The sequence below is a fragment of the Plectrocnemia conspersa genome, unplaced genomic scaffold, assembly GCF_051122295.1.
Source record: "Plectrocnemia conspersa isolate PC_06_02 unplaced genomic scaffold, ASM5112229v1 ptg000003l, whole genome shotgun sequence".
NCBI classification, from domain to species: domain Eukaryota; kingdom Metazoa; phylum Arthropoda; class Insecta; order Trichoptera; family Polycentropodidae; genus Plectrocnemia; species Plectrocnemia conspersa.
In genome coordinates this window covers 17,553,831-17,569,876 of record NW_028277167.1, presented here as the reverse complement: position 1 = coordinate 17,569,876, position 16,046 = coordinate 17,553,831, and the positions used below count along the sequence as shown (strand labels likewise).

At 31.1% G+C, this 16,046-nt stretch overlaps 3 protein-coding genes and 1 long non-coding RNA gene across 4 annotated transcripts in view; 2 read left to right on the top strand and 2 right to left on the bottom strand.

The window, feature by feature from the left end:
* Msp300 (Muscle-specific protein 300 kDa) overlaps nucleotides 1–232 on the bottom strand; it is a 151,882-nt gene extending 151,650 nt beyond the window's left edge. Inside the window, exon 1 of the mRNA XM_088182741.1 lies at nucleotides 191–232. The gene's annotated coding sequence lies outside the window, so the exon portion shown is untranslated. The remainder of the gene's footprint in view (nucleotides 1–190) is intronic.
* A 4,300-nt stretch (nucleotides 233–4,532) lies between these two features.
* Nucleotides 4,533–5,962, top strand: LOC148236834 (transforming growth factor beta regulator 1). Its single transcript, XM_088182762.1, has 5 exons — nucleotides 4,533–4,750; nucleotides 4,859–5,081; nucleotides 5,142–5,352; nucleotides 5,416–5,647; nucleotides 5,709–5,962. The coding sequence occupies exons 1-5, from the start codon at nucleotides 4,634–4,636 to the stop codon at nucleotides 5,859–5,861; spliced, it is 936 nt and encodes a 311-aa protein (XP_088038888.1). The 5' UTR covers nucleotides 4,533–4,633; the 3' UTR covers nucleotides 5,862–5,962.
* Nucleotides 5,963–6,514: 552 nt separating this feature from the next.
* On the bottom strand, nucleotides 6,515–15,714 carry tank (EI24 domain-containing protein tank). The gene is made up of 7 exons (XM_088182761.1): nucleotides 15,640–15,714; nucleotides 15,362–15,525; nucleotides 15,039–15,294; nucleotides 14,844–14,963; nucleotides 14,558–14,781; nucleotides 7,574–7,648; nucleotides 6,515–7,506 (listed from the first exon to the last, which is right to left on the bottom strand). The coding sequence occupies exons 1-7, from the start codon at nucleotides 15,652–15,654 to the stop codon at nucleotides 7,404–7,406; spliced, it is 957 nt and encodes a 318-aa protein (XP_088038887.1). The 5' UTR covers nucleotides 15,655–15,714; the 3' UTR covers nucleotides 6,515–7,403.
* On the top strand, nucleotides 10,043–10,505 carry LOC148236833 (uncharacterized). Its single transcript, XR_015809060.1, has 3 exons — nucleotides 10,043–10,180; nucleotides 10,249–10,292; nucleotides 10,374–10,505. It is a non-coding gene; the product is annotated as an uncharacterized LOC148236833 (long non-coding RNA).
* Nucleotides 15,715–16,046: the final 332 nt, after the last annotated feature.

Sequence of the window (16,046 nt, the reverse complement as noted above, 5' to 3'; positions counted from 1 at the left end):
ATTGATTTATTTTATATGAATTTTGAATATTTATTTATTTATATTTAATCGGATATGCTCGCATTTAATGCGTCACTTAAGACTGGAGGGGATGGGCGCCCTCCTCTTATCCAGCTGTCAGTCGCCGGCGCCGGTTTGAGGTTATGTTCGGAAAAGCTCCACGTGGGTAGCGAACAGAGGGCGTCCTTACCGTTGGAGGTCCTCGTGTCGCGTCGCCGGCCCCCGGCGCACTGTGGACCGCAGCGTCCCTCTGCTCGGCGCCGACACAGGCGGGGCGCCCCACGCCGAGCGGGGGTATTTTTAAATCTGGCATCATATGAGCCCCCGACCTCTTCTCCTCGCACTCGCGCAACGCCCAGATAGCGCTGTCTACCGTAGGCGATGCAATCTCCCAAAAAGAGCGTTTTCCGCATATCTACAAATGAGAGTGGAGTTTTTCCGACCGATCTCATATGAAAGAGTTTCGAGAATTTTCCAACGCGATCAATTTCACAGAAATTGATTTTTTTCCGTCGAAATCGAAACTTGACGAAATACGAAACAATTTCAACAATATTTTAAAACTGAAAAAAATTATGGCGGGTCTGAATCTCGCTGTATCTGAGCATAACAAGTATTTATATAAAAGTGACCAGATTTTGAAAATATCAAAGGACACTAAAAATAAAAAGGCCATATTTTTTTGTTAAAGGAGGAAAATTTGCTGCTGGAGCTATGAAAATAAAAATGGTCATTTCGAAAAATTTTATTCAAAGGACATCACGAATTTTTTTGAGGAAAAATTGCAACGGGGAGCTCAAAGAAATGTCATTTCGAAAATTTACGTTCTAAGGAGGACAGCATTTTTGAGGACAATCCTTCTCAAAGAAGGACGTCTGGTCGCCTTACACATGAATAAACACCGACCATACATTAATTTTCGGTTTCGATTGTATAACACTGAATGCATGAGGCGAAATAAAGGCTAAATCTCGGAACGAAAGATAAGATGCTGAAATTTTGCACAGACCTTTGTTTTGACGTTTTTAAGACGAGCTGAAAAGTCTCATAAAATCGAGTGTCCGCTAGTCAAGATATCAAAGGTCTCGAAAATCGTTTTTTTTTCAAATATCTCGCTTCCTATATGTCGCATATCATTAGATGTTTCACAAGACTTGTAGAGCATAAAATTTTATACAAGTTTGGTAAAATTCATTTCTTCGTATTATTTCTGATAAATTTGATTCCGGAAGTGGACCGATATGGTAATCGAGCAAAGTCTAATGAAATTCATAAAAACAGAAGTAGTTTTGAAACAGAGTTTTGAAAATAAAATAATTATTTATATTTGCGCATGGAACTGGAGAGCCGCATCTTGACGTCAAAAGAGCCGCATGCGGCTCGCGAGCCGCAGGTTGCCGACCCCTTGTCTAAAAGATTCGACAAACATCCTCGTTGTAAAGAACATTTATAACACAAAACTTGTAGAAAATATTATTTTCTACAAGTTTTGTGAAACATCTAATGACATCCAACGTATAGGAAACGAGATATTTGCAAAAAAAAAAATTGTAACCTTTGATATCTTGACTAGCGGGCACTTGCTCTTATGAGACTTTTCAGCCCGTCTTAAAAACGTCAAAACAAAGGTCTGTGCAAAATTTCAGCTTTCTATCTTTCATTCCAAGGTTAAATCCTTATTTTACTGGACTATTGGTAAAAATAAACAAATTGATACAAAATATTAAATACATATTTTTTAGGTATTTAAAATTTGTAAAATTCGTCAGCCCCTCATAAATGTCTCAATAATTTGTATGTAAAGAACATAAATTAAAATTAAATAACTTTCTTTCAAAAACTTACCTTTCGATCCAGTGCCTTGTGACCAATGTTCGTGTGAGCAATAAATAGACCACGCGAGCAATCTTCCTGTGACCGATATTCGTTTAACCAGTTGCCATATGAGCAATTACTACTGAACCATAATATTGATACAATCTGATGTGATCGATAGGAATTAAGATTATAAATAATCATTAACTAACAATAAAATTTAAAAGAATAGTAGGCTTACGGTGAGATTATAACCCATGATGAAAAATATCAACAAATAATTCGTTGGCAACGTTAGTTAGTAACGGGAAATATATGAACAAATAAATGTATTATTATATCCTTTTTATAAAATAATTTCGTTATTGCTTATCTTCTCAATAACACATTTATGATTAAGTAAGTAATAGATGAATAGGTTAATCATCCGTCGATTTACGATAATACAGTTATGCTAGTAAAATATAAATATTGTTCTTAAATTATAACAATGTTTCAAGGCAATATTCCGGAGCATGTAAATCTATCTTGGAATATTATTTGCCACAATTAACCGAATTTTACAAACTCGTGTTATCAAGTTTTTAGTTTTTATGTTAAATTTCATACGCCTTTTAAAAATTGCATGTATGTATTATATTTTGAGGATTACATACTTTGACATATATTTCATGTAATTGTAATATTTTTAATACTTGTATTTTATTTTATAGCCTCAAAATTGTAAATTTTCAGTACTGAGTGAGGTAACATTGGGAGGATCTCAAAGTTACCCCAAAGTTGGCCTAATGTGTTTTATCGTATTTTTTTCTCATTTATAGTAAAATCCTGTTTAATAGCTGGGGAAAAAATAAAGGTTTACTGATATTAGTTTGATCAGTAATTTTATCCAGGCACAACGAAAAGTTTTCGCATTTTGCTATTTTGTCATACAAAGTTTTAAAAACGTATTCACACAAGTGGTCCATTCGCCTTGTAACCATCTGATGAGTTAATTCCCCTGTTTCAAACTTATCAGCTAATTTGAGTTTGCCAAATTGTTTCGCCATTTCTATCGCACATTTCTTAAGTATTACACCACTAAAAGGTTTTTTGCTTTCGCTGACTCCAAAGCTACACTGTACGAAGCAGCAAGGCCAGATCTGTCTGTAGCGGTAACTTTATTAAAAAATGTATTTTACTGCATTAGTTTCTTCTTATATTCTGCAATAATTGTACTTCTTCCATCTCCAATATAAATATCATTTTTTTACTGTGTATTTTTTTACGGCTCACACGCATGAGCAGCTCATGAGCGGCTCACACGTATGAGCATGCTCAAGACCATTTGACCAAATTATTTTCAAGATTTGGTCGAACGAGCCGCTCATATGCTCACCGCTGTGAGCCAACTGAATCAGTTGCTTTGTGTGATCAGTTCTAGCATCTTGTCTGTACGTACAGCTGCGACATCTTTAGTTTTAATTAATGTTTTGATAAAATAAAAAAAATAGACGTTGGTGGATCCCACATATCGAAACTTTGAAGTTAAAAACGAAGAAATAAGGGGCTTAGTTTGTAAAAGATAAAACGTTCGTCCACACCGAGCGCCGAATATCTATTGGCTCACCACATGTTCGCCCTTATGAGCCACAAACAACGGCACGCGGTGAGCGTGCTCACACGCATGAGCGGCTCATTCGTGCGAGCGTGCACTTTAAAGCCGGCTCTATGCAAACGCGCATAAAGGATACTTTTCTATGGGTGGTTTAGCGATATAAAACAAGTAGTGCTGAACAACGTAACGTAAGCCCCGTAACCCGGACCCTCCAATAAAACAATTTAGATTAATTTTTATATGCATATTCTGAATACAAATAATATGATAATGTAGGAGACCAACACATATTTATATATATATTTCTTTAAATTTCATTATGGCCAAAACTTGGCGGCACTCTGGTAACACTGGCGTAACGATTTTTTTCTCTTGATTGGCAAGCTTCGGCGTTCGCGGGCTCGTGCCCCGTTCAATTGTAAATAACCATGTAAACTTCATTAATTCTCATTAAATACTACTACAGCGGCTCAATCTGTGTCTAATTTCCATTCGTCGCCAAAAGAACTAATACATTTTTTTATTCTTCTTTGAATATTTTTTTTCTTTATTGCAAAGTTCAAATTATGATTAGAATTTTTCGCTTATAAAATACAAAATCTACCAGAGGTCCGTGGGCCGCGTGTTGTACAGCTCTGGTCCAGACTTTAGATGTATGTTGTTGCACTTTTTATTACAACTTCGTCTATATGCCAAATCAAGTCATCTGTCGTGTGTTTTCATACGCTCATAAATTTAATTTCTTTAGCATTTATTTTTAGCCCGTATAATATGAGAGCATAATATACTACTAATTCCAATATGAAAAATAATATTTTTCATATTGGAATTAGTAGTTTTTAAAATATAAAGAACAAAATAGCTATTTGAACAAATAATCAAAATAAAACACTTTTCAATATTTTAATAATAAATAGAAATATATACCCGTACATTAGACTTGGCGATCGAAATAAAAGAAAAAAGTTAACCTTTGTTATATAAATGTATACCTCAGCTAATTAGAGTATTTATGATTGTAAATTCAATTATGGTTCAATAATAACTTTTTAATTTGAACGACGTAATTATATTTATAATAAATCCGTTTTTAATTTTAGCTTTTAGTCAGCTCATAGGTACATACCTAATAACTTTTCGTAGCGCTTAGGCCAAAAAGCTATGTCGATAAAGCAGAGCTCTCAACTGTCACGGTGGCATTCATGACAACAGTTGCCAGAAATGGCATTTTATCGCAATTCTTATTTAACTAATCTATCGCAAAATGGTTTATATGACCAAATAAAATATAAAAAAAAATATGGACGCCTAAAAAATAAAATAAAGTTTTTGGTATTTGTGAGTTATTTCTATTGGTGCTCATAGAACATTTTTCTTAGATTTTAATTATATAGTTTAAGTAGTGCATTATTAATTAAATGATTCATTAACATATGTTATAAATAGGAAAATGCAGCTTTGTGCGATGAAGTTGCACAAGTCCAAGAAAATATATTATTAGTTAAAGAGGAACGGAAATATTTACTGCGTAAATTGCTCGACTATGAAGGAGACACTGAACCATATCACCCATCTTCGTATGGAAATTCCGCTTCACCGAGTACTAGTTTTTCCGATCATCACACCCCAGTCAAGAAAAATAAAAGAAGATCCACTTCAGACGTTCAAGGTATAAAGTTGTCATAATTTATTTCTATTTATTTTTGTACATTTTCATGTATAATTTTAGATTCTATTAGTAGGGGTGTTTTTCCTATTCGCTTGGGTAATTTAACAGTGCATTCGTTGGGTGAAATAATATCAGATAAGCCGTTATATCATACAGAAGACATGATTTATCCAATTGGTTTTGTATCCACAAGGGTATATGGAAGTTTAAGAGATCCGTTAAAAAAATGCATATACACTTGTAAGATAAGCGACGGAGGAAATGAGCCTAGGTAAAGTCAAATATATTTTTTTAATCAATTAAACTAGTGGCTAATTTACTATTTTTTTTGTAGGTTTGAAATTATCGCCGATACAGATTTTGATTCGCCGATTATTGGTTCTTCGCCTAATTATTGCCACGCAATTCTTTTACAATACATCAACGATGCAACTGATTTAATAAACTTCAGCATATTTCCAAAAGGCGGTAAATTCTTTGGGCTTACTCATCCAACGATACTTCAAATGATACAAAACGCTCCAGGCGCGAGGAAATGCCTCAATTATAAATGGGGACGATATGAGGTACGATTGTTACATGGTAATTAAATATATCCATTATTTAATTCTATTTTTGTGTTTATAGATCTTCAAATCGGAGGATTACGATGACGATGAAAGCGATCCGACTATAAACTTTGATAAACTACAAAAGTGTATAATTTCACCGTACAACTCGATGACGGAAATAAAAGAAGAGCCTCCAGACGACATATTGGACTTTAACGATCATCTTTAAATAAAATAAATATGTTCAAATTGAACTGTCGTAGTTTAATATTTTCTAACTTCATGTCAAATCAAAAATTCTTTTATACTAATAAAATAAAATAACATTAACCTAATTGTATTTAATACTTACATCGCTGCACGTTAAATATGCTCAAGAAGAATTATTTAAAAAAATAATTAAAACGAAAAATAACAATTTCATCCCTTGTGAAATTTAAACAAATCTATTCAGGTTTTATAAGAAAGCATTTTTTTGCAACAATAATATTGTCGAGAAGAAGAAAGTGAATTTTTGATACCCTCTTAATCTCTAATGTTAAATAAACTGTAACGTTGCTTCGAAGTAGTCATTTCTATCAGCATTACAGGCTTAAGATTTCAACATGACAATCCAGTACGAGCCTGGACCTTTACGTCAGGAGAAGAGCAGCCAAAAAGCGTTTCCACTGAAGTTGGCAGATATTCGTGTAACTCAGCCGTTACGTCTAAGCGGCCAGGAATCAACTCAATCTTCATTACATAACTGCTATGCTGTTTTTCAAAATCAGATGTTACAAAAATAGAAAATTAAATATATTTAAAAAAAAATTCATACTAGTAATGCTGTAACAAGTTCTCTAATTCATTATCTGTTTGGCATTCATAAATTAAAAAATATTCTTTTATAGATAATTTATTAAAAAAAAATAGACAACATATACTATTTACAAAGGCGACATATAAATCAGGCATGTTCAGTCTATTCGATTATGTGTATTTATATATAGGTACATTCGTAAAATAATTATAATATTGTTCTATGTTTTAATAAAAATACACGTTTAGATGCTCAACCTTAGTAACATAGATGCATTAATTTTGGCAAACAGCTCCAACTATTAAATTTGCAGAAGTAATTACATTTGGGAACAGTTCCAATTTAAAGTTCTCAAATTATGCTGATCGCTGTTGACGAAATGAAATATACAAATGTTAGAATCAATAGGTACTGTTGATTAAAACTTAAACATTATTACATATAATTAAAAATGGAGATAAAATAAAAACTTAGTAATAATTTTCAGCAAAACATTTTTTCATGTATGTATTCAGATAAGGCAGAAATAGCTGCCATATAAGAATGTAATTAAATTAAATTATGAATTAAAATACATTATTATTGTGCTTTAGTACATTTTATAAAAATAAAAATGACAAATTACAAATTCACACAAAAGCAAAACAACACTATTTTATGTATTATAAATATTTATATTATACATACATTTTAAGTAATCCGACGCCGGTGTAATAATTTGTATTTAAAAAAAGTGGGCTTATATAAATAGTTTTATACAAACATGAAAGTAGTTGTTGTATATAACAAATGTTATAAAAAACTACATGTTATTTTATGAGGGTTTTTATAATTAAAATAATAAGTGTATATAAAAATAACAAATTACACATTAGTCATGGCGAATTATTATGCTTAAAAAAGGACTCGTATATATATAGGAATGGTATATTTAAAATTAAGTAACAAAATATTGCGAGAGCCGCCGCCAAGTCATCTCCTGATTTTTGGAGTTTGATTGGTTGATCCGATGGTCCGATTGAATATTCCGTTTGATATGGCAATCACTGGTGAAAATAGCTTGAGAGGAAATTCACTGAAAAATTAAAAAATATAATTGAACAATGATATATTTTGAGGATCAATAAGATAAATTTACTTACCATGCCCCGATCACAGGATTAGCCTCATTTCCGCTCAGAATAAACAGCGGAAATAAAATTGAGAACACACATCCACTGCAAGCAAAAAATAAAGTTCAATGCTTTCAGAAATTTATTTTAATACTAATTTATTTAAAGACTATAGCAACTATTATAAATCAGTTCATTATAATATTAACAATATAAGTACTCTTACATAGTATTAAAAAAATAGAGCACCTAAATTATATAATAGGCTTTTGAACCGAGCCACCATGAGGATACACTTTTCAATGCAATGCAATTAACACTTAACTAGCTGTCGGTACCTCACTATCGTGAGGTACCGATAGCTAGCGAGTGTGCGAATACCGGACCCTCAACTTTTTGGGTTTTAAATATAATTTTTGCTTCGTTCTGATTTTTTTAAACATTTTTTAAAATTTAATGGTTCAAATTGGACATTACTATTTAGGATTTTCAATGATAGACAAAATAGTTCAATCTATAAAAAAGTACTTAACATTTTCAATTCATTTGAAAATAGGTTTACAACTTGACTAAATATTTCCAGAAGAAAACATTTTATATTATTTATTAGATTTACAACGTTAGATTTTATCGTTATATTGAAACTTAGATATTTAATGATAAATCTAAATATTGTATATCATTTATGAATAGGTTTAAAACTTGGCTAGATAATAATAAATTAAAAATTGTACTATGAAATTTCAATACAGCGAAGCTCACGGAACCAATGAATAAATTTTGGTATACTGAAAATTCGTTATATTGAACGTAAGGAAGATGATCTATTTTATTTTTAATTATCACATTACTACAACATCGAAATAACCTCTTATAAGGTTGACAAATAGTTTTTTGCCCATTTTTAAGGATACCGTATGAAACAATAAAATTTGTGAAAAAAATGTTTTATAAAAAAAGTTTGAGGGTCAGCGAAACACCTGTAATGTCGCTTTTGAACACATCTGTCACACACCACGTCAAGAACGAACTGAATTTGGAGAAATATTGTGTAAAGTTGCAACGTCATTCTTAAATTCGGATCAAAATATTTCGTTATACTGAGATCAGTCTTCGTTATAATGAAAACATTTTGTATGCAAGTTTTTCGGGGACAAATTAAAGATTCGTTATACTGGGAATTTTGTTATTTCGGTATTCGTTACAAAGAGATTTCGTTGTAATATTTTTTAAAATAGGTTTGTAACTTTACTAAATATTATTAAAACAAAAAATATCAAAATGTTTTCAACATAAAAAATAATATTAAAACGTAACATTTTGTATCATTTAAAAGTAGGTTTACAGTTTAATAAATAATAATAATAATAAATAGCATCGGTTACACATCCGCTCAAAAATATTACTGATATGAAAAAATATTTTGTTACACCTTACTAACGCTACAACACAATCGATCATATATAGTTAGTGCAATGTGAGTGATTATAAGTCATTGATTGTGTTTTAGGGTATTTTATGTGTTTGAGTGCCAGTTTTAACGCTGCATAACACAATTATATCATAAATTTAAATTTTCGTAATAAAAAAGTTTTTTGGTGACATCATAAGTTACTTTATAATTTAAAAAAAATATTTCTATGTTTTATGTGTAAATATAAAAGTCAGTTTTTAATTACATTTACTAATGAGAAAGAAACAATAAACTAAAGATATCAAGCACCTAATCTGTTACTTTAGACCAAAAGTGCGTTTTAAAAATATTATTAATTTTGAAACCTTTGTCTTTTTTGATTAAAAAATATTTTGATTTACATCTTTTTTAAAGTAAATGTTTTTCTGCGCAGCATTATATATTTTAATAATTAATGGGTGTAAAAAGTTTTCACTATATTTAAAATTAATAATGAACTAATGATATTTAAAATCTATAATAAATGATTAATATTTAAAATCCATAATAAAATAAAAAATATTTTTAATGTTGAAAAAAATATTTTGAATAAATATTGAAATTTTATTCTGAAACTTTTAATTTAAAAAATATTTAAATTAGTGTTATACATTTTTGTGTAGTTTAGTTTCAAAGGCGTCAGTAAGATGGATTTTTGCAATACTGTGCGCTTAGTAGTTGGTTGGTAATGAATAGTACTTATTTTGAAACTTTGCCCCTTTTTGTTTAAAATACTTTTTAAAGCAAAGTTTTAAAAATTCTCTAAAAACTAAAACTTTAAATTGCCAACGTTCGCCAAAATTTAGGTACATATTTTTTCTGTATAGAGAAGCTAATACATATCCACATTATTTATATTATATTTTAAATCTATAAACTAAAAAAATATTTTAAAAAACATTTTTTTTTGTATTTGATGATTTTTATACATATTTTAATAAATTTTATACAATTTAAATCGTTAAAATAAATTTCGCTCGTTAAAATCAATTTCGCTCGTTAAAATCAATTTAGTTCGTTCTCAAGCGCGGGACTTCCCAAATTTGCTTTGACAGTTCTTCTGTCAGATCTGGCAAGAAATATGTTATAATCGCGGGATTTTTGTTACAAAGTGACAATTGAAGATGATTCAAGTGATGCAGCATTTGAAATTATAGACAAAACTATAAATTGCGGGTGTGCCAGTAAGTGTTTAGTTATAAATGAATAATATAACACGGTTATTCTAACAAAATTACTATTGACTTTCCAGGATCTAATATTAAAAGACAAACAGCGGTGATTTGGCAATTAAAGGTATACATACCGAAGTTAATTAAACATATTACAATGCTAGTAATAATAAAAAATATATGACATATTGTGACAATTTTGTAGAAGATGAAAAGATGCCAATCTACGTGTTTAATCCTCTACAGTACATCCATCAATTGTGTTCTTTGGTTGTCGTTTAAATTTAATTTATGGATTATATTAGTAGTAATAATGTGTTCAATGTTTACTCTTGATAGGAGTCTTATTGTTTTTTAATTACTTTTCAGAAGCAATGATGGAACAATTTGATGACCTAAATGGCTACAACGTAGAATTGGTATATATAAACAAAGAGTTAATCTTCTCATGTTGAAGTCACTGTCAGCAAGTATTATCTTTTCATAAAGAACATACTACATAAGTTTGATGTAACTGAATATCTTAAATTTGGCTATTCAGAAAGAGGAATGATGACACAGAACAAAAATTGTACATATTTTGCCACATCGGAATTAAAAATAACCCACTCTTAGATATTTTGGCTATCGATTATTCCAGGTATGCAATCACATATTTATAATCATTGTAAAATGTCGTTTATTAGATAACATCCAAGAAAGTACACATTTATAAGCTGTCCGACAGCGCCGATTTGATCGACATTAACTTTCAATCCTCACATACTAAGGATATATTACACGTTCATGTTTAAAACATAACTGGTTAATTTAAAATTCTTAAAATCTAACGTATATATGTATTAAATCGGAAAGCAATGATAATGTTATATGTAATATAAAAGTAAAACTCACTTTTCGGCCTCGGAGCCCGGCGACGGGATTTCAAAATTTGAAGATTTCATTACAAAGATTGTTTTATGATTGTTTATCTAATTTAATCAATGTATTCTTCTTATCCTCAACACATTATGTATATATTTAATTTTCATAGTTATAACACACCTAGTTAATTTGCAATCCGATTATTTATAAAAGCAAAAACTCACTTTTAGGCCTCGGAGCCCGTCGCCGGGAATTCAAAATTTGAAAATTTCATTACGAAGATTATTTTATGATTGTTTATCTAGTTTAATCTATGTATTCTTCTAATCCTCAACACATTATGTATATATTTAATTTTTATTCAGTCAAATGACGAATTAATGAAAATTATTGTCGCGTAGCAAAATTTTATTATTAAATAATAATTATTTAAAAGTGTTGTCTCGGTACTATCTATTTGAATTTGAATGCTTATTTTTCATTGGTCGACGCTATTTGAATATTTGAATGCTTATTTTTGATTGGTCGAAACAACAGAACGCATTACCGGCGGCTCGAAAATCAATCGGAACAAATTCAATTTTAATTTTTATTATTATTTATTATTATAATTAAATATATTTCCTTTGTTTACGTGTATTGTTACACACCGTTAATACAAATCGATACGAATTACAGTGTAGATAATTGAACGGAGAATGTTTCGTTTAAAGTTATGCGCGTCCGGAAGCGACGGCGGAAGCGGATTAGAACAATTATATATAAGATGGCAGGTCGGGTAGTATTTACCGATTTCGTCCACTGATGGTAACCAGTGGGATCAGTAATTACTATATTTTACGATTTCTGACGTTTAAAGAAGGGTCCAGTTGTTTTTACCCACAAAAACTAAAGTGTTTTGTGATGACATCTATGAATGAAGGTTTGTACTACAAGAAAAAAATATTCCAAGGCAAAATTATTTTTTTTGTCGCCACAACTTCACATGTGAGGGACTATCAAAGAACTCTTTTTATAACAAGGTAAAGTAATAAAACACGATTGTAAATTATTTTTAAAGCATGACAAAGCTTGGCATAACAAATTTAACCCATGGAAGACCAAAATATAATTTATATATGATAATTCACATAGTTCATTTTATTTATATAATTAATTATTATCTATTTTTTTAAAGTAGAGATATAATAAAGTAGAATAAAGCAAATTTTATGATATTAATTATTATTTTATGCAACCCACAGATTGAAAACCACGGATAAAATAATTTTAACATATGAACCAATACAATGCAGAACATTTGATAAATTTTTGTTTTTTAATTCCGTTTAATTCAAAAGTTATCATATCTTTTTGTTATAAATCTGTGTTGAGCAAAGTTCTCGTGAAACAGCCCATTTTCGCAGATCATGCGGGAAAAAAAAACCCGCCGGTTAAGTGTTAACATTAGAATCTCTACGCTATAGTGGAGATATTTATGAAGAAAAAGAAAAAATAGCGTTTAATAAAGCCTCCTAACACGATAAAGAATTTAGAGACCCATACAATATTTTTCAAAAAACAGTTCAGCATCCTAAAAGAATGTGTGCTAAACAAAATCAAGAGTTAGGTCACACACCATCCTTTGACGTAGTCAGGTAGTTAAACCCACATGGTTCTCCTGAATGTTGCATATCCCTTCAGGCTCGTATGCCTAAAACAGATTTTCAGTCCCAGGGACGTCATGTTTTTTTTTTAATATAGATAAAGATAAAATTCATATTAATATTTGAGGTTTTTCAAAAAATTGTCTACTTGTTCTTCAACATCAGTTTCACTCGATGTACAATATCGGAATCTGAATCGCGATCTTTTGATGATTCTAATGGTGGTTTTTTCGAATAAGATGCCATTTTGAAGATGCCATACATATGTATAAAAATCCGAAAAAAAATAATACTTAAAATACCCTAATAAACATCATTCTTTATGGGACTTGAATGTGTCAAAAACTAAAATCCTTTGTGTGTGCCGACAAGTTGGGGTCGTAATTTTGAAAAAAACGATAAATTTAACATTTTTTCGAATAAAATTTTTTTTACATCTAAAGCTTGAATCCATTTTTTATAGTAATCAAGTTATTTGAACGAAACCATTGTTCTTATAAGTAGATAATAAAACAGGGCACTATTTTCTTCCTTCCATATGTGTCGGATTTTTGATGGGCGTGTGGTGCACATTATACATGCTTGAAGGATTTTTTATGCGCCTGTGGTGCATATGTCCCTGTAGGTGGTTTTTGATCTGCGTGCAGTGCACGTCATACCTGCTTGAAGGGATATTTACGAAACTCTACTTGTTTTTGCAATTGGTCCTTTGAAGTGAGAAAGATAAAAGGTTGGGACTACTTCTTTTAGGCAATTATTCTGGCTACATTTATTTTGTTTACATTACTATCATCTTATATTAGAGGGTAGTGCTTTTTTTAAATCACTGTCAGGTTTTTCATCAATGATGCTATTTTCCTGGTCATTTTTTTCCTTGAATGATAATGTGTAAAAGTTGCTTGTATTAATTCTCAACCTTTATTCATTCGTAACATCACTTCCACATTTTTCGCTTTGTCCATCCAACTGTTACGAAGCATGCATCTGTAAATTCACATTTTGAAGGCTTTTAGATGCTTAATCACATTCTGAGTGAGTTTTCCCCTTCTGCAGGTCATATAATACATAACACCTTACCATTCTCATTTTTAATAGCAATTGAAGTCATGCTTGGAAAGAATTCTTCGATCCTTTTTCATTCAGATGAATATTGTTTTTACTTCTAAAGTGAATGTTAAATATATGTATTTCATTGCACTCTCTATTTGAATTTCTTTTATATGGCAAATCAAGTCGTCCGTTTTGTTTGTATAAGTATTTTCACAGGCTTATGTTACTTTACCAATGGATGTTTGCAATCCTTCTCGACTAGTCACTATAAGCGCTGTAACGTATTGCAGGTTATTGAGTTACTCTCTATATTTTTATCGTTAATAGTGCGACAACGTTGTGTTAAGACTTGCATATTAAAAAGAGCTTCTCTTGTTCCGAAACCTTTGCGGAAACCGAACTTTTTCATCAATCTGGTGATAAATTTTCTGGTATATTATCATGGAATATATTCAAAACTACTCACTTGGTGTGAGAATATTTTTAAGCATATCTTCAGCTGGTCTCAGTTTATAATATAAACTTGGGTAGAAGTAGGTAGAAGTAAAGAGCTCCCTATTACAAAACTGATATTGTAAAAGAACATCATTAACTCAGTAAAAGTTTGGGGTGGCATCTTCTTCCAAAAGTCCGGTTTTTATAGTTTTTAATCGATTTGACAAATTTAGACAGAAAAGTTGAAGCAGACACTGTCTATGTTTGCAAATTGACCCATTATAAATATTATGTCGGATTATCGGTGTAGAAATGTATGATGGTGTGTTTTATTGTAAGATGGTTGTAAAGTAGAGTACTAAGACTATTTTATTAGAAAAAACATTCAACAAACCTGACTATATAGGAACTCGGTAATTGTGTGAGAATTGCTAACGGCAATCCAAATCCAATAAAATAAGACCAGTTGTTTTCGATGAACGTTAACCTCTTATGCAATTCCCATCCCATATTAAACCACTTATATTCAAAAGAATATAGCGAATACAATAGGCATATGTGGACGAGACAGAGAATATATCCTATAAAAGGTATCGGCACCATATTCACCACCATGCTCTGTAACAAAATATATATTTAATAAATTACACCAAAAGTATTACAAATAAAAGCGTATATACTTGAACTAAAAATAGAGCTTGGACGACTATACTAAACAGAGTATCGGCTATTAATTTGCTGACACTTGACATAAGCTGAGGACGCCCCCGACTATACCTATATGCAGAATCTGCTATATCCTGTGAAATAACAATAAATGAACATCAAGTAATTTGATAAATATATCTGGTCAAATATTAATATTAACAACTTACTTGAAACCATAAGCTATTCACAACTTTACTCAATAAAAACAACGGTAGGACCCAAATCATCCCAAAAATGATTGATAAAGATGGCTTCATCCACGCCCATACCGTTTGACCGATGCCTGGATTGCTTCCAAATATGACCGTGAGGAGAAATTTGGAAAAAGGCAGAAGTCCGTATTCAAAGACTAGCATACTTAACCAAAATACGCCACCATTTAAAGCACAACATTGTAACGTGCGTTTCAGTACTTTAGACTCTCTGCAAATAATTTTTGTTATAAAATAGCGATGTAGGTGTAAGTGTAGAGATTAGGCAGTATACAGACCCTTTGTTGGGTATTTCAGATCTAGGCCTCCCGGGGCCGGTGACGTCTTTAGACGGCGACGGTCGTCCTACGACTCTCTCGTTCATCTGCTTGTCTAAATAAAACAGCACTAGCGTGCCGCGCAAACTATCAACAAACCCTTTGAAGAAGGCTAATATGGCTTCCTAAAGTTGAAATTACATAATTTCTTTAAATATAATTAAGATTTACATTGAAAAATGTATTTTACATAACGATGCAAGTGATTTTTGATGTAAAATAATATGTATAATACGTACGCCGAAGGAGTTCATCGTGAAATTTTCCGATCAACATACAACGGTTGTTGATAATGCCATATTTCTATTTATATCAAATGACAGCGACATAACGAACGTCATTGTTGGGATTAGTGCGCATACGACGCTAACTAGCTCCTATAAAAGCTAAGCACGGAGCTAAAATAACTAACGTTTTATTCACATTTCAAATTTAAAATGCTTTATTTAAAATAATAAGATTAAATAAAAACGTTTATGAACGTCTTAGATATTTTTACCCTAAAACAATATGTTGACGCCCGTTTCGCCTGTTGTATGCGTTCGCGAACGCCGTCTTACAGCGTTCGGGAACGATCGTAGTTACGAAACGATTGAACCACGCAGATGTTATTATTTATGGATGCTGCGAGAGCTGAAAAATATCA

Coding starts and splice junctions, on each gene's coding strand:
- tank (XM_088182761.1), bottom strand. Junction 14,964..15,038: donor TGAATAGCTTATGGTTTCAA/GTAAGTTGTTAA, acceptor GTTATTTCACAG/GATATAGCAGATTCTGCATA. Junction 14,782..14,843: donor AAGCTCTATTTTTAGTTCAA/GTATATACGCTT, acceptor ATTTTGTTACAG/AGCATGGTGGTGAATATGGT.
- LOC148236834 (XM_088182762.1), top strand. CDS start 4,634: ATGGCATTTTATCGCAATTCTTATTTAACTAATCTATCGCAAAATGGT. Junction 4,751..4,858: donor AAATAAAGTTTTTGGTATTT/GTGAGTTATTTC, acceptor TGTTATAAATAG/GAAAATGCAGCTTTGTGCGA. Junction 5,648..5,708: donor ATAAATGGGGACGATATGAG/GTACGATTGTTA, acceptor TTGTGTTTATAG/ATCTTCAAATCGGAGGATTA.